Here is an 18,998-nt window from a genome sequence, read left to right as displayed (position 1 = left end):
CTCAACCCCATAGAACATTTTTGGAGGGGAGTTGAAAGTCCGTGTTGCCCAGCGACAGCCCCAAAACATCACTGCTCTAGAGGAGATCTGCATGGAGGAATGGGCCAAAATACCAGCAACAGTGTGTGAAAACCTTGTGAAGACTTACAGAAAACGTTTGACCTGTGTCATTGCCAACAAAGGGTATATAACAAAGTATTGAGAAACTTTTGTTATTGACCAAATACTTATTTTCCACCATAATTTGCAAATAAATTCATAAAAAATCCTACAATGTGATTTTCTGGATTTTTTTTCTTCTCATTTTGTCTGTCATAGTTGACGTGTACCTATGATGAAAATTACAGTGCACTGCAAATGCACTCTAGCAAACTTCAGACGGGCCTGGACATGTACTGGCTTAAGCAGGGAGACACGTCTCGTACTGCAGGATTTGAGTCCCTGGTGGCGTAGTGTGTTACTGATGGTAGGCTTTGTTACTTTGGTCCCAGCTCTCTGCAGGTCATTCACTAGGTCCCCCCGTGTGGTTCTGGGATTTTTGCTCACCGTTCTTGTGATCATTTTGACCCCACGGGGTGAGATATTGCGTGGAGCCCCAGATCGAGGGAGATTATCAGTGGTCTTGTATGTCTTCCATTTCCTAAGAATTGCTCCCACAGTTGATTTCTTCAAACCAAGCTGCTTACCTATTGCAGATTCAGTCTTCCCAGCCTGGTGCAGGTCTACAATTGTGTTTCTGGTGTCCTTTGACAGCTCTTTGGCCATAGTGGAGTTTGGAGTGTGACTGTTTGAGGTTGTGGACAGGTGTCTTTTATACTGATAACAAGTTCAAACAGGTGCCATTAATACAGGTAACGAGTGGAGGACAGAGGAGCCTCTTAAAGAAGAAGTTACAGGTCTGTGGGAGCCAGAAATCTTGCTTGTTTGTAGGTGACCAAACACTTATTTTCCTCCATAATTTGCAAATAAATTCATAAAAAATCCTACAATGTGATTTTCTGGAGAAAAAAAATCTCAATTTGTCTGTCATAGTTGACGTGTACCTATGATGAAAATTACAGGCCTCTCTCATCTTTTTAAGTGGGAGAACTTGCACAATTGGTGGCTGACTAAATACTTTTTTTCCCCACTGTACAATTATCTGTAAGGGACCTCAGTCGAGCAGTGAATTTCAAACATACAGAGCATTTGGAAAGTATTCAGACCCCTTGACTTGTTGCACGTTTTGTTACGTTACAGCCTTGTTCTAAAATGTATGAAAAAAAATTCCCCCTCATCAATCTACACACAATACCCCATAATGACAACGCGAAATGTATTATATTATATTTGTATATTTGCAAATGTATTACAAATCTAAAACAGAAATACCTTATTTACATAAGTATTCAGACCTTTTGCTATGAGACTCAGAATTGAGCTGAGGTGCATCCTGTTTCCATTGATCATCCTTGAGATGTTTCTACAACTTGATTGAAGTCCACCTGTGGTAAATTCAATTGATTGGACATGATTTGGAAAAGCACACACCTGTCCCGCAGTTGACAGTGCATATCAGAGCAAAAACCAAGCCATGAGGTCGAAGGAATTGTCCGTAGAGCTCAGAGACAGGATTGTGTCGAGGCACAGATCTGGGTAAGGGTACCAAAACATTTCTGCATCATTGAAGGTCCCCAAGAACACAGTGGCCTCCATCATTCTTAAATGGAAGAAGTTTGGAACCACCAAGACTCTTCCTAGAGCTGGCCACCCGGCCAAACTGAGCAATTGGGGGAAAAGGGCCTTGGTCACGGAGGTGAACTCTGACAGAGCTCCAGAGTTCCTCTGTGGAGATGGGAGAACCTTCCAGAAGGACAACCATCTCTGCAGCACTCCACCAATCAAGCCTTTACGGTAGAGTGGCCAGACAGAAGCCGCTCCTCCGTAAAAGGCACATGACAGCCCGCTTGGAGTTTTCCAAAGGCACCTAAAGGACTCTCAGACCATGAGAAACAAGATTCTCTGGTCTGATGAAACCAAGATTTAACTCTTTGTCCTGAATGCCAAGAGTCACGTCTGGAGGACACCTGGTCCCTACGGTGAAGCATGGTGGTAGCATAATCATGCTGTGGGGATGTTTTTCAACAGCAGGGACTGGGAGACTAGTCAGGATCAAGGGAAAGATGAACAGAGCAAAGTACAGAGAGATCCTTGATGAAGAACTGCTCCAGATTGCTCAGGACCTGAGACTGGGGCGATTGTTCACCTTCCAACAGGACAATGACCATAAACACACATACAAGACCATGCAGGAGTGGCTTCAGGACAAGTCTCTGAATGTCCTTGAGTGGCCCAGCCAGAGCCCGGACTTGAACCTGATCGAACATCTCTGGAGAGACCAGAAAATAGCTGTGCAGCGACGCTCCCCATCCAACCTGACAGAGCTTGAGAGGATCTGCAGAGAAGAATGGGAGAAACTCCCCAAATACAGGTATGCCAAGCTTGTAGCGTCATACCCAAGAAGACTCAAGGCTGTAATTGCTGCCAAAGGTGCTTCAACAAAGTACTGAGTAAAGGGTCTGAATACTTATGTAAATGTAATATTTCAGATTTTTTAACATTTGCAAAAATGTCTAAAAACCAGTTTTTGCTTTGTCAATATGGGGTATTGTGTGTAGATCAATGAGGGAAAAAAGTCCTAATTCTAATCCATTTTAGAATAAGGCTGTAACGTAACAAAATGTGGAAAAAGTCAAGGGGTCTGAATACGTTCCGAATTCAACCACAAAGACCAGAGAGGTTTTCCAATGCCTCGCAAAGAAGGGCACCTATTGGTAGATAAAACAAAAAAAGAAGCAGAAATTGACTAACCCTTTGAGCATGGTGAATTTATTAATTACTCTTTGGTGTATCAATAGACCTAGTCACTACAAAGATACAGGCGTCCTTCATAACTCAGTTGCCGGAGTGAAAGGAAACCGCTTAGGGATTTCACCATGAGGTTAATGGTGACTTTTACATAGTTTAATGGCTGTGATAGGAGAAAAGTGAGGATGGATCAACAACATTGTAGTTACTCCACAATACTAATCTAATTGACAGAGTGAAAAGAAGAAAGCCTGTACAGAATAAAAATATTCCAAAACATGCATCCTGTTTGCAACAAGGCACTAAAGTAATACTGCAAAAAATGTGGCAAAGCAATTAACTATTTATCCTAATACAAAGTGTTATGTTTGAGGCAAATCCAATACAACACATTACTGTGTACCACTCTCCACATCTTCAAGCATAGTGGTGGCTGCATCGTGTTATGGGTATACTTGTAATCGTTAAGGACTGGGGAGTTTTTCAGGATAAAAAATAAATTGAATGGAGCTAAGCAAAAACCTGCTTTCCACCACTGGGAGATTAATTCACCTTTCAGCAGGACAATAACCTAAAGCACAAGGCCATATCTACACTGGAGTTGCTTACCAAGAAGACAATGAATTTTCCTGAGTGGCCGAGTTACAGTTTTGACTTAAATCAGGCTGCCCACTCAAGAGAACGCTTCAAACTATAACCAGTGCCTGCAACCTGGTTCAGGTTATCAGTCAATGTCACGATCGTCGGTGAGAGATGAGGACCAAGGCGCAGCGTTGCAGGCAAACATACTCTTTATTAGAGACACGATCAAAAACAACAAAACGATAACGTGACAGTTCAAGGTCTAACACAACCGACTAGAAACAAGAACCCACAAACACAAAGGGAAAAACAGACAGTTTAAATATGGCTCCCAATCAGAGACAACCATTCACAGCTGACACTCGTTGCCTCTGATTGGGAGTCACTCAGGCCAACATAGAATAAACAAACTAGAACTCCCAACCTAGAAATAGAATACATAGATCTACACACCCTGGCTCAACATAACAGTGTCCCCAGAGCCAGGGCGTGACAGTACCCCCACCTAAAGGCGCGGACTCCGACCGCGCCAACTAAATACCACAGGGGAGGGACCGGGTGGGCACTCCACCTTGGCGGCGGATCCGGCTCCGGGCATGATCCCCACTCCCTCTCTAACCCCCCAAAGTACCCCTGGTCCGGTCTGGCCCTGCTGACCGGAGCTGGACTGCACACTGGTGGAGCGGATTGCTCTAGCTCCGGCGTGAAGCAGCTGACCCGTGCTGAACCAGGCACCAGTGGAACAGGCACGGGCTGTGCCGGACTGACGACGCACATCACTGGCTTGGTGTGGGGAGCAGGAACGCCCGAGCAGGGCTGACGGAAAACGCACCCCTGACTTGGTGCGGGGAGCAGGAGCGGGCCGAACCGGGCTGACGAAAACGCACCACTGACTTGGTGCGGGGAGCAGGAACGGGCCGAGCCGGGCTGACGAAACGCACCACTGACTTGGTGCGGGGAGCAGGAACGGGCCGAGCCGGGCTGACGAAGCGCACCACTGACTTGGTGCGGGGAGCAGGAACGGGCCGAGCCGGGCTGACGAAGCGCACCACTGACTTGGTGCGGGGAGCAGGAACGGGCCGAGCCGGGCTGACGAAGCACACCACTGACTTGGTGCGGGGAGCAGGAACGGGCCGAGCCGGGCTGTCGACGCGCACCGTAGGCTTGGTGCGAGGAGCAGGAACAGACCGGACCGTACTGGGGACACACACCACTGGCCCTACACCGGGATCTGGAACGGGCCGGACCGGACTGGTAACACACCCCAGTACCTCTCGCCGTGCCTCTACACCTTCCATCCCCTCTTCGACCAGTGGCCCCCGTAACGTGGCGGCCTCCTCTGCCAACCCGCTGGACCGCTCTACTTACTTACTTACTTACTTTATTGTCCCCATGGGGAAATTTTGTTGCAGTGTCATGTACACATTTAAAGTGGCGTTAAATACAAAACAAGATTGACAATACAACAGCTCTATCGCGGCTTCCTGCTGCCCCGACGTCGTGAGCCCCCCCCTAAAAATTTTCTGGGGGTCTCTCTTCCCCGTGGGCCAGGCCTCTATGGTTCTCGCCCAACTCTCGCTCTTCTGCTTCCAATTCCCGCCATTCAGCTCCTCATTCGGCTTGACCCAGTCGAAGCTCTTCCTCCACTGTTCCCAAGTCCACCCTCTCTGCTCCTCACTAGGCTGCTTGGTCCAGTTCTGGTGGGTTCTTCTGTCACGATCGTCGGTGAGAGATGAGGACCAAGGCGCAGCGTTGCAGGCAAACATACTCTTTATTAGAGACACGATCAAAAACAACAAAACGATAACGTGACAGTTCAAGGTCTAACACAACCGACTAGAAACAAGAACCCACAAACACAAAGGGAAAAACAGACAGTTTAAATATGGCTCCCAATCAGAGACAACCATTCACAGCTGACACTCGTTGCCTCTGATTGGGAGTCACTCAGGCCAACATAGAATAAACAAACTAGAACTCCCAACCTAGAAATAGAATACATAGATCTACACACCCTGGCTCAACATAACCGTGTCCCCAGAGCCAGGGCGTGACAGTCAACCTACCAGGGTGGTTACAAACAGTACAGGAATTAAATCATCAACATGTATTGATCATATCTTTACTAATGCAGCAGAGATTTATCTAGTAGCCATATCTAGGAAAAACAAAGTTCCAAAGGCTGGGCCTAATATTGTGTATAAGAGGTCATACAATACGTTTTGCAGTGATTCCTATGTTGTTGATGTAAAGAATATATGTTGGTCCGTGGTGTGTAATGAGGAGCAAACAGACACTGCACTTGACACATTTATGAAATTGCTTATTCCAGTTACTAATAAGCATGCACCCATTAAGAAATTGACTGTAAAAACTGTTAAATCCCCGTGGATTGATGAGGAATGGAAAATTGTATGGTTGAGAGGGATGAGTCAAAAGGAATGGCAAATAAGTCTGGCTGCACAGCCGATTGGCAAATGTATTGCAAATTGAGAAATCATGTGACAAACTGAATAAAAAGAAGAAGAAACAACACTATGAAACAAGGATAAATGACATAAAGAATGATAGTAAAAAGCTTTGGCGCACCTTAATTGAAATTATGGGAAAAAAGGCAAACTCAGCTCCATCATTCATTGAATCAGATGGCTCATTCATCACAAAACCAACTGATATTGCCAACTACTTTAATAATTTTTTCATTGGCAAGATTAACAATTGCTGACACTACACATCCAAGTATATCTGACCATATTATGAAAGATAAGCATTGTAATTTTGAATTTCGTTAAGTGAGTGTGGAAGAGGTGAAAGAATTGTTGTTGTCTATTAAGAATGACAAGCCACCGGGGTCTGACAACTTGGATGTAAAATTGCTGAGGATAATAGCGGACGATATTCCCACTCCTATTTGCCATATTTTCAATTTAAGCCTACTAGAATGTGTGTGCCCCCAGGCTTGGAGGGAAGCAAAAGTCATTCCACTACCTAAGAATAGTAAAGCCCCCTTTACTGGCTCCAATAGCCGACCAATTAGCTTGTTACCAACCCTTAATAACTATTGAAAAAAAAGGTGTTTGACCAGATACAATGCTATTTTACTGTAAACAAATTGACAACAAACTTTCAGCATGCTTACAGAGAAGACATTCAACAAGCACAGCACTTACACAAATGACTGATGATTGGCTGAGAGAAATTGATGATAAAAAGATTGTGGTGGCTGTTTTGTTAGACTTCAGTGCGGCTTTTGACATTATCGATCATAGTCTGCTGCTGGAAAAATGTATGTGTTATGGCTTTACACCCCCTGCTATAATGTGGATAAAGAGTTACTTATCTAACAGAACACAGAGGGTGTTATTTGATGGAAGCCTCTCAAACATAATCCAAGTTGAATCAGGAATTCCCCAGGGCAGCTGTCTAGGCCCCTTGCTTTTTTCCATCTTTACTAACGAAATGCCACTGGCTTTGAGTATTTCCATCTTTACTAACGACATGCCACTGGCTTTGAGTAAAGCCAGTGTGTCTATGTATGCGGATGACTCAACACTATACACGTCAGCTACTACAGAGACTGAAATAACTGCAACACTTAACAAAGAGTTGCGGTTAGTTTTGGAATGGGTGGCAAGGAATAAGTTAATCCTGAATATTTCCAAAACTAAAAGCATTGTATTTGGGTAAAAACATTCACTAAACCCTAAACCTCAACTACATCTCGTAATGAATATTGTGGAAATTGAGCAGGTTGAGGTGACTAAACTGCTTGGAGTAACCCTGGATTGTACACTGTCATGGTCAAAGCATATTGATACAACAGTAGCTAAGATGGGGAGAAGTATGTCCATAATTAAGCGCTACTCTGCCTTCTTAACAACACTATCAACAAGGCAGGTCCTACAGGCCCTAGTTTTGTCGCACCTAGACCACTGTTCAGTAGTGTGGTCAGGTGCCACAAAGAGGGACATGGGAAAATTGCAGTTGGCTCAGAACAGGGCAGCACGGCTGGCCCTTAAAAGTACACAGAGAACTAACATCAGGTAACTGATGCAAGCAGTAGAATCAGATTTTAAAAAATAGGTAAGAATACACCTTATGGAACAACGGGGACTGTGAAGAGACACACACAAGGGTATAGACACTTGCATACGCACACATTGTGATATTGTTGTATGGTGGTATTAAACATGTTGTATTGTAGATAGGTAGTGGTGTAATAATGTCATATGATGTATTGTTTTATACTTTGTCTTATATGCCTTGTCAGCAGCTAATGGGGGTCCCTAATAAATACAGATCTTGTGGCTTTCTGGTGAGACGCGCATTAAAACAACTTACCTAGAAAGGTCCTCCATTTTGAATTCAGGCTGTAACACAACAAAATGTGGAATAGGTCAAGGGGTATGAATACTTTCTGAAGGCACTGTATTTCAAAACTGAGGGAGATTTTACTGAACTTCTGTTAACAAACTTTAAATCTGCAAAGTTCTTCCAGCACATTTTCAGTGTAAATTGTTAAGTAGTCCTTGTGCATTGTAGAGTTGTATCGTTGGTTACACTTTGAAATCAATGTGATAAAATTGTGATAAGTAAAAAAGTATACCAGTTTCATTTAAGGACCAAAGGATTGACAGTCGTCCCATATAGATTGCAAAATAGTTGGGAAGGGATTTTTGACGAACCGATTCCATGGCACATGGTTTATGAACTGATACACAATAACGAAGCCGGATTCAAAACTTAGAATTTTTCAATTTAAATTATACAACATTCTTGCAACCAATAGAATGTTATTTATATGGGGGATACATTCTTCCTAGCTCTGCAGATTTTGCTGCGAAGAGACAGAATCATTCGATCATTTGTTTTGGTACTGTCCATTTGTAGCTTGTTTTTGGTCACAGCTCCAGGAATGGCTGAAGAATTGCAATATTTACCTGGAGCTAACCCTGCAGATAGCACTACTGGGTGATCTGAAAAGTCATAGTCAATAAGATCAATAATATAATAATACTTTTAGCAAAAATGTTTATTTTCAATTTACAATCTGTAGAAACAATGAGAATAGAAAGGTTCAGAACTTTTGTGAAACATCACAGTACAGTTGAAAAATATATGGCAAATAGAAATCCAAAATGGATGGTGTTAAGAGATAGATGGGAGGGGTTGAATGGAGCTGAAGGATGGGACTAATAACAACAACTAATAACAACAAGATAACTAATGTAAAACATACTGTGCCCATAATACGTATATAGGTTATAGGTTAAGAACTTTTGTGAAACATCACAGTACAGTTGAAAAATATATGGCAAATAGAAATCCAATATGGATGGTGTTAAGAGATAGATGGGAGGGGTTGAATGGAGCTGAAGGATGGGACTAATAACAATAACTAATAACAACAAGATAACTAATGTAAAACATACTGTGCCCATAATACGTATATAGGTTATAGGTTAAGAACTTTTGTGAAAGAGCACAGTTTGAAAGATATGGCATATAGAAGCAAACCGGATGGACATCATGAAAATGATCAGAGAGGTTGAGGGTAGAGGAAGGACAGGAGTAAAAACAAACAAAACAGAACTATTGTAAAATTGTATATAGTATGTATAAGCTGGAAGTAGAGGCCTAAGCATTGTTGTTCAGTAGTTTACTCAAATTAGGGGAGGGGTGGTGGGGTTGGAAAGTAATAAAGGAAAATATATATTTTTAAAGGATATGTACACTACCAGTCAAAGTTTGGACACACCTACTAATTCAAGGGTTTTTCTTTATTTTTACTATTTTTTTTACATTGTAGAATAATAGTGAAGACATCAAAACTATGAAATATCACATATGGAATCATGTAGTAACCAAAAAAGTGGCATTCTCACAACCAACAGTCTTGAAGGAGTTCCCACATATGCTGAGCACTTGTTGGCTGCTTTTCCTTCACTCTGCGGTCCGACTCATCCCAAACCATCTCAGTTGGGTTGAGGTCGGGGGTTTGTAGAGGCCAGGTCATCTGATGCAGCACTCCATCACTCTCCTTCTTGGTCAAATAGCCCTTGCACAGCCTGGAGGTGTGTTGGGTCATTGTCCTGTTGAAAAAAAAAAGATTGTCCCACTGTAACAATGACGCTGTGAGTTGAGAAGCAGGTGCAGATGAAACGCTTCACAAAACAACAAACATGAAACGACACAGTGTAACAGTGGTGATATAGCATGAACACAGGAACAATACCGACTGAGGAATAAACGTAAGGGAGGGACAGATAAAGGGGAGGTAATGAGGAAGGTAATGGAGTCCAGGTGTGAATCCCAATGATCTGCAGGTGCGTGTGATGATGGATGCCAGGTGTGCGTAATGTTGAATCCCAGGACCGGTGGTTAGTATTCCGGCGACGTTGCACGCCGGAGGGGAGGAGCAGGAGTAGACGTGACACCCACTAAGCCCAAACCAGATGGGATGGCGTATCGCTGCAGAATGCTGTGGTAGCTAAATAAATCACAGACAGTGTCACCAGAAAAGCACCCCGACACCATAACACCTCCTCCTCCATGCTTTACAGTGGGAAATACACATGCAGAGATCATCCGTTCACCCACACTGTATCTCACAAAGACACGGCGGTTGGAACCAAAAATCGCCAATTTGGACATTAGACTAAAGGACACATTTCCACCAGTCTAATGTCCATTGCTTGTGTTTCTTGGCCCAAGCAAGTCTCTTCTTATTATTGGTGTCCTTTAGTAGTGGTTTCTTTGCAGCAATTCGACCATGAAGGCCTGATTCACACAACTCCTGAACAGTTGATGTTGAGATGTGTCTGTTACTTGAACTCTGTGAAGCATTTATTTGGGCTGCAATTTCTGAGGCTGGTAACTCTAATTAACTAATCCTCTGCAGCAGAGGTAATGCTGGGTCTTCCATTCCTGTGGCGGTCCTCATGAAAGCCAGTTTTATCATAGCGCTTGATGGTTTTCGCGACTGCACTTTCACGGTTCTTGAAATGTTCCATATTGACTGACCTTCATGTCTTAAAGTAATGATGGACTGTCGTTTCTCTTTGCTTATTTGAGCTGTCCTTGCCATAATATGGACTTGGTCTTTTACCAAATAGGGCTATCTTCTGTATACCCCCAATACCTTGTCACAACACAACTGATTGGCTCAAACACATTAAAAAGGAAAGAAATTCCACAAATTAACTTTTAAGAAGGCACACCTGTTAATTGAAATGCATTCCAGGTGACTACCTCATGAAGCTGGTTGAGAGAATGCCAAGAGTGTGCAACGCTGTCATCAAGGCAAAGGGTGGCTATTTGAAGAATCTCAAATATAAAATATATTTTGATTTGTTTAACACATATTTGGTTACTACATGAATCCATATGTGTTATTTCATAGTTTTGATGTCTTCACTATTATTCTACAATGTTGAAAATAGTTAAAAATAAAGAAAATCCCTGGAATGAGTAGGTGTGTCCAAACTTTGGACTGGTAGTGTATATACAGTGGGGAGAACAAATATTTGATACACTGCCGATTTTGCAGGTTTTCCTACTTACAAAGCATGTAGAGGTCTGACAAATGCAAATTAATTACTTAAAAACCATACAATGTGATTTTCTGGATTTTTGTTTTAGATTCCGTCTCTCACAGTTGAAGTGTACCTATGATAAAAATTACAGACCTCTACATGCTTTGTAAGTAGGAAAACCTGCAAAATCAGCAGTGTATCAAATACTTGTTCTCCCCACTGTATATATATATCTATTTGTAAAAAAATATATATATGGGGGATTGGAAGTGATGCAGACAAAATTTTATGTTTGAAAGAGGCTGAATGCTGAGAAGGGGCTAACGTTTTGATTACATGAGAAAAAGGCTCACACTCTACGGCTATAAATTCAACATTTGAAAACACAGACAGTTAAAATGCAATGAGGGGAGACAGTGATGTTAGACGGTGTTGATGTTCCACAGGTTTAGCATGATGTGTTTAGCATTATACTACTGTTGTTCTGAAAATAGAGGAATGAATAATAGCACCCTCCACACCATCTCTTCCCACAATGCTGTTTGCTTACTGATGCAGGACCGCATCTATCCACTGACAAACCAACTCCCGCTGTGTCTGAACGGACAAAGCAGAGAGAAATAGAGTCCGTAGTCTATGTGTTGTGGATCTAAGCTGTATCATACCATATGTGTGTGTGCGTGCACAGGTATCAATGTTGGTGTGTATGCTGAATGAATGATAGGAAGATATGACATACACACACCCATTGTCTACTTACATCTACGCACATCACCTCTGAGCGAGTGGTTCACACCATACCTGGCACAGGCCATGTGTACAGACAGAGCTGACTAACTTTACTCAGTGTTACAACGTTATCATGGCACATTTGCTGGAAAGGTGATGAAGTGTTACCAGTTAATTAGCTAGCGACCAAATATAGAGTTAACACATGATGTAAGTGTCTGTAAGGCATCATACATTATGGTAATGCAGCCTGCATGTGACACTCTGGCTCTAGGACTTTTGTATGTGAGCTAGAGTGTATGTTGTTTTGTTGGGGATTTGGGTGTTTTTCTATGTTGGTAGTTCTGTCGGGTGTATTTCTATGTTTGCAGGTCTGTGGGTTGTTTTTCTAGGTGTTGTATGTTGTAGTCAATGACTCCCAATCGGAGGTAACGAGTGTCAGCTGTCGGCTCGTTATCTCTGATTGGGAGCCCTATTAAACTGTCAGTTTTCACCTTTGTTTGGTGGGTTATTGTTCCAAGTTCAGTGTATTGTTACGTTAGGACTTCACTATCGTCTTTTGTTGTTTTTACGTGGTTGCTTTATAAATAAAGTCATCATGTTCACTCCACGCGCTGCGTATTGGTCCGCTCCTTCCGACGGTCGTGACAGAATAACCCACCATAAAGGAACCAAGCAGCGCGTCCAGGAACAAAGGGTCTGGACATGGAAGGAACTGGTGGAAGGTAAAGGGTCCTGGACTTGGGAGGAGATCCTAGATGGTATGGATCGCCGACCATGGTACGAGACGGTGGAGAGGCGACGGCGCGAGAGGAGCAACGGCATCAGCAGGGCCATCATCGTCGGAAGGACGAGAGGCAACCCCAAGAAATTTTTGGGGGGGGGCACATGGCTTGGGCGACGGAGCAGCAGGAGGCTGCCACAAGGCAGAGTCAGAGGGCTGCCAGGTTAAGGGGGCTGACGGAGGCAGAGAAGGGACGGATTCAGTGGGCTACCAGGTCAAGGGGGCAACTGGGTAAAGCAGGGAAGGAAAGTGTTGAGGCACGGCGTGAGGTACTGGGGTGTGTAACCAGTTCGGTCCGGCCCGTTCCTAGTCCCGTGGTGCAGCCAGTAGTGTGTGTTCCCCGTACGGTACGGCCTGTTCCGGTCCCTCGCACCTAAGGATACGGTGCGCGTCGCCAGCCCAGCCCGGCCTGTTCCTACTCCTCGCACCAGGGATACGGTGCGCTTCGCCAACCCGGCCCGGCCTGTTCCGGCCACTCGCACCAGGGATACGGTGCGCGGTCGCCAGCCCAGCCCGGCCTGTTCCTACTCCTCGCACCAGGGATACGGTGCGCTTCGCCAACCCGGCCCGGCCTGTTCCGGCCACTCGCACCAGGGATACGGTGCGCGTCGCCAGCCCCGCCCGGCCTGTTCCTACTCCACGCACCAGGGATACGGTGCGCCGCCAGCCCGGCCCGGCCTGTTCCGGCCACTCGCACCAGGGATACGGTGCGCGTCGCCAGCCCCGCCCGGCCTGTTCCTGCTCTCCGCACTAGGCGTTATGGGAGTCCCCAGGGTCCAGCATGCCCTGTTCCGGCTCCCCGCACTAGGCGTTATGGGAGTCCCCAGGGTCCAGCATGCCCTGTTCCGGCTCCCCGCACTAGGCGTTATGGGAGTCCCCAGGGTCCAGCATGCCCTGTTCCGGCTCCCCGCACTAGGCGTTATGGGAGTCCCCAGGGTCCAGCATGCCCTGTTCCGGCTCCCCGCACTAGGCGTCATGTGCGTTCCCAGGGTCCAGCAAGCCCTGTTGCTTCTCTCCGCACTAGCCCTGAGATGCGTGTCCTCAGCCCGGTACCTCCTGTTCCGGCACCACGCACCAGGCCTACGATGCGCCTCAGACGGCCAGAGTCTGCCGTCTGCCCAACGGGCCTGAACTGTCCGTCTGCCCAACGCCCCGTCTGAACTGCCCGTCTGCCCAACGGGGCCTGAACTGTCCGTCCTGCCCAACGCCGTCTGAACTGCCCGTCTGCCCAACGCCGTCAGAGCCTTCCGCCAGACAGGATCAGCCAGAGCCTTCTGCCAGACAGGATCAGCCAGAGCCTTCCGCCAGACAGGATCAGCCAGAGCCTTCTGCCAGACAGGATCAGCCAGAGCCTTCTGCCAGACAGGATCAGCCAGAGCCTTCTGCCAGACAGGATCAGCCAGAGCCTTCTGCCAGACAGGATCAGCCAGAGCCTTCTGCCAGACAGGATCAGCCAGAGCCTTCTGCCAGACAGGATCAGCCAGAGCCTTCTGCCAGACAGGATCAGCCAGAGCCTTCTGCCAGACAGGATCAGCCAGAGCCTTCCGCCAGCCAGGATCCGCCAGAGCCGTCCAGCCAGGATCCGCCTGAGCCAGCCAGCCAGGATCTGCCCCTCAGTCCGGTGCTGCCCTTTAGTCAGGTGCTGCCCCTTAGCCCGGTGCTGCCCCTTGGTCCGGTGCTGCCCCTTAGTCGGTGCTGCCACTTAGTCCGGTGCTGCCCCTTAGTCAGGTGCTGTCCCTTAGTCCGGTACTGCCTACTAAGCAGTTTGTGACTGTGGTGGGGTGGGGATCACGACCGGGGCCAGAGCCACCACCGTGGACAGACGCCCACCCAGACCCTCCCCTAGAGCGTATGCTGGTGCGCCCGGAGTGCGCACCTTTGAGGGGTACTGTGACACTCTGGCTCTAGGACTTTTGTATGTGAGCTAGAGTGTATGTTGTTTTGTTGGGGATTTGGGTGTTTTTCTATGTTGGTAGTTCTGTCGGGTGTATTTCTATGTTTGCAGGTCTGTGGGTTGTTTTTCTAGGTGTTGTATGTTGTAGTCAATGACTCCCAATCGGAGGTAACGAGTGTCAGCTGTCGGCTCGTTATCTCTGATTGGGAGCCATATTTAAACTGTCAGTTTTCACCTTTGTTTGGTGGGTTATTGTTCCAAGTTCAGTGTATTGTTACGTTAGGACTTCACTATCGTCTTTTGTTGTTTTACGTGGTTGCTTTATAAATAAAGTCATCATGTTCACTCCACGCGCTGCGTATTGGTCCGCTCCTTCCGACGGTCGTGACACTGCAGTACAAGCAGAGGATGCTATCTCCTTGGAAACAGCCACTTGATTGCCATCTCCTACCATTGTTCACATGATCTGTGCAAACACTTTTTCGTGCCACATGCATCTATTCTACACACCCACACACAGACAATACAAATCCAGTAACTCTATATGCAGTGAGTTATAGTCTGCCTGTCATAGACAGCTTTTCCTCAATGGGACATCATATGATATTTACCATCTCACATTATACCAATATACTCGTATAGAAAACAAACAATAACTCTATATGCAGTGTCTGTCATAAACACCTTTTCCTCAATGTCATATCACATTGATGTTTACCATCTCTCATTATATTAATATACTGTAGCTATGTATCCCTTGCCATGTACAGATTTATCGAAAAGACATGCTGCTTCACCTTTCCCCTCTTCCTCCCTCTTTTCCTCCTTTCCCTCCTCCTCCCTCTTCTTCTCCTCCTCTCCTCTTCCGCCCTCCTCTCACCTATACCAGGTGTGTTCCTAGCCTGTTGGACTCCTTTCTTTGTGGTACATGTGACCAACGTGCTGTGCGTGTCCTGCAAAATCAGCCCCACTCTGATCTCCGTGGTAACGTGGCTGGGCTACGTCAACAGTGCTGTCAACCCCATCATCTACACAGCCTTCAACGCAGAGTTCCGAAATGTCTTTCACAAACTTCTCTGCTGTCGAGCATGAGACCTGAGTTCTGAGATCTGGAACCTCTTTGACAAACTACTCATTGAGATAGAACAACAATTATCTTTATGGTTCAACATGAGACCTGAATTCTAGAATGTTGCTCTCGGCCATGACACCTGAATTGAATTATATTTTACAAAACTCCTCGGTTGCTGGATGTGAGAGCAACTTCCTTACCCAAAGAGGTTTTCCTGGATTTAAGTGCTGACAGAACGTGAGGTTGTCAAAATGGATGAACAATACAGGGGACAACATGACAGGATTCGACTGATGCCTTAATTGACATATTGTGAACTGAAAGACAGTGGCTCACTGTATCTGATGTTTCTACAATGAAGTTGATACTGTATGACGGTTTTTCCTCCTGTAAAATATTGCTTGGATACAGAAGATGGTAAATACTGTTAATATCATAGCCCAAAAGCATAAAATATGTGAACAATGTGCACATTTAAGAACATGTAACTATTTGATATGTGAGCTGATTTCTCTCAGAATTAAATGTTTATGTTATGTACGGTTCTCTGTTTTGATTTAATAATGTGCAGGTTTTCTGTGAAAGTTCATGGTATTTTCTATATTGTGGATTACGGACATTGCCTGTAGTTAATATCATTAACTAGAAGATATTTTTACATTTACGCCAGAAGAAGTGACAAATGACAGACTTCAGGGCCAACATTGTGGATAGAATTATTTAAGATGATATCATTTGTAAAGTTATACTATGACCTATTTTGATCAAGTGCTATGAAAGTGCTGTGAATTAACTGAGGTGAATGTGACAAATGTAAACAACTCTCTTTGTCATTGATGGAAAAATAATAAAACATGTTCCATATAATACATATGCCATATTTCCCCTATGTAAGAAACTGAGAACACTAGTTGCAATCAGAATTAAATCATTTGAGCCCAAATTACATAGATAACATTTATTTATCCATGTCACTGAGAGCGATAAGGAATGTTGGTCGATTCCCTCATGTCAACAAAAGCCACCAAAGACATTGCTATATTACACCCACAGGAAATTACCATTACACATGAAATTACCCTTGTCTGCAAGACATATGTTGCCAGGGAGGCTTATCATGTTATCTACAAGTGGGGGAGAGAAACTCAATCATGCAATTTCACCTCAAGCGTTAAGGCTCAAGCGCTGGGCTTAATGAGGTGTCTTTGCTGTGGCTGGTGGACGCAGTGTTCACCCAGCTAGAGGAACACATACACCCAGAGATAGGGAGCTGAGATGTGGACCAGTGAGCCATACTTAGTGACCAGCCACCATATACGAAAACAATCCACACAGATCTGATCCACAGCCAGCCACCGACCACACTAGCAATCTTCCCCACAGCAGGCCTGAAAGCCAAGGCAGAGCAACAAGAGTGATAAATCACAGTTTGAAGTTTTAATCTCTGGCCATGCTATGATGACCAGTCACAAGGAAATGTGATTCTTCTTAAACCCTAAAGGCAAAGGCAGTCTGAGGGAAAATGGCCCACAACTATGTTGTCGGACACCAGGGGTTTGCTAGAGCGTTATCGCACAAAAATACCCATAAACGGAAGGGATTACTGCCGCTACCTCGCTTTCCAACCAAGGTGCATGAATAGAGGAGCAAACTGAGGTACAGAGGAGATTCAGCAACTCTTGGAGAATAATGGAATTAAATAAAAAGGCTTCTTTATTATTAAAAGTAGAACCAACGTGTTTCGGCTTTTGTCCTTTCTGAAAACTGACAAGAGGAGCTTTTAAGTACAGTATTTATCCTTTGAAGATGGAATTGATACATACTGTATCAAATCAAGGAAGGAATCCTATTTATTCTATTATTTACATGTTTTATGCATGGTACATTACAGAAAGAATCTCTTCCATCTGCTGTCTTTGTCACTGACTAAATAAGACAGGGTATTGAACGGAGAAAATGGGTGAGAAAATCTATTCCGACCTGTTTAATCTCCTTCTCTCCAATCCCTCTTTATGCCCATTTGTACTGCATTTTGGAGAGCTTTACCTTTCAGTCTCCTTTCCTTTCAAGACCCGCGGCCCTCTTCAGATAGTCAAAAACTTTAATAAATCACTAAGGCTTTGGTGTCGTCCATTTTCACCTTACTTAGATCCATCCATTTCATTCACATAAAAAGTAATGTCCTATTACCCCAAACCATATCTTCAATATGAGGAACATTTTGAAAGTCCATTTCTTTCCAATAGGTTCTTCAATATTCTCTTAAAAGGAGTCTAATTTCACTCTCTATTCCGAACCCTAATAGACCATCAGTAACAGAGTAAAATGATATATGCTGCTGTCAGAGAAGTGAATAAAAGTAAAGTTAACAGGGCAAAGGATGTACAGTTAGGCAGTCAGAGGGATCGAAGCCCAGCAGATTGAAGTCCAGAATGGTTGCACACATACAGAGAAGACATAACGGGGAGTCTGAATGCCTCACAGCTGTTATAAATCAAAACCCCGGCTCTCAGCATCTAATGATATAAATAATTGAGCCTACAGTATACATTTTGTAATGTCATGGATTGGATGTTCAATGTACAAAGCCGAAAGGAAAAATGGAATCAAAGTATGATCAAGGATACAAGAATTCAAACTGTATTGATTTATGTCAAACAAACTGGGCTGATATGTGATAAATGGAGAAGGAGGAGAAGGAGGAGAAGGGGGGGGGAGTCGACAGGAAGAGGAAGCCATGTTTTGTTTTGGAGAAATGTGAAAAGGAAGGAAAAGTAGTAACATGGATTTTCTCAAAAGGTCCATGTCCTGTCTGTCTGTCTGTCCGGTTTCTGTATGTCCGTCCATCTGTCTGTCGTTCCGTGTGTCTGTCTTCCTGTCTCCCATCTTTGAGTTAAAAAGGTTATTTATTTTTTTAACTTGAAACCAATCAGAGTATTTAGCAATAAACTTTTTTAATTAAGTATTCTCTCAAATCACAGCTGGTGCCTAAAACATTGGCATTCGTCCACACTTAAATTAACAGGAATGCATGAATGGAAGGTGAAATAGACAGTTTAAATGAGCCCACAACTGGTTACTGTCATTAGTTAAAATGTGAAGCAAAAGTAATCTGTTGCTGGAAATCAACCAAGATGTTGTGAGAGTAGCAAGAGACACGAGAAACGACTTTTTACTTTCATTTAATTAAGAAGTAACTGCACATGTTATTCTGAAACGTGTGGGTGAATGATGTTCATAGTTAATTCAAGGAAAGCTGACTTAAGACCTGGGTACATTAACATTGGACTCTTGAGTGTCTGCTAACTCGTTTCAAACTCATAACACAGCGGCTTGCCAGTCTGTCACTGTGAAGCAGAAACAGATGTTGCAACCAGCTCAACAACTTTGAGTGTTATCAAAAAAAAGTATACTTGAAGGACTTTTGAAGCAATCCACAGCAATAGAAGCAATTTACAAGATGTCCCAGCTATGGGGGTGAAACTTAAATCCATTGGAATGCTTTACATTCAGGTTTCATAGCAGGGCATTTAATAGCCATTATCTCTGTGCCTG

The 18,998-nt window shown here is 44.4% G+C and overlaps 1 protein-coding gene across 3 annotated transcripts in view; it reads left to right on the top strand.

Moving 5' to 3' along the window:
* LOC121543713 (D(4) dopamine receptor-like) overlaps positions 1 to 16,283 on the top strand; it is a 52,509-nt gene extending 36,226 nt beyond the window's left edge. For all 3 annotated transcript variants that reach the window (XM_041853855.2, XM_041853856.2, XM_041853854.2), the window contains one exon: positions 15,261 to 16,283. In XM_041853855.2, coding sequence (XP_041709789.1) covers positions 15,261 to 15,477 — 217 coding nt within the window. In that variant the 3' untranslated portion in view covers positions 15,478 to 16,283. The remainder of the gene's footprint in view (positions 1 to 15,260) is intronic.
* Positions 16,284 to 18,998: the final 2,715 nt, after the last annotated feature.

This window comes from Coregonus clupeaformis, chromosome 28 (genome assembly GCF_020615455.1).
Source record: "Coregonus clupeaformis isolate EN_2021a chromosome 28, ASM2061545v1, whole genome shotgun sequence".
NCBI classification, from domain to species: Eukaryota; Metazoa; Chordata; class Actinopteri; order Salmoniformes; family Salmonidae; genus Coregonus; species Coregonus clupeaformis.
The sequence above is the reverse complement of the archived record's forward strand: the minus strand, read 5'-3'. Positions and strand labels throughout refer to the sequence as shown.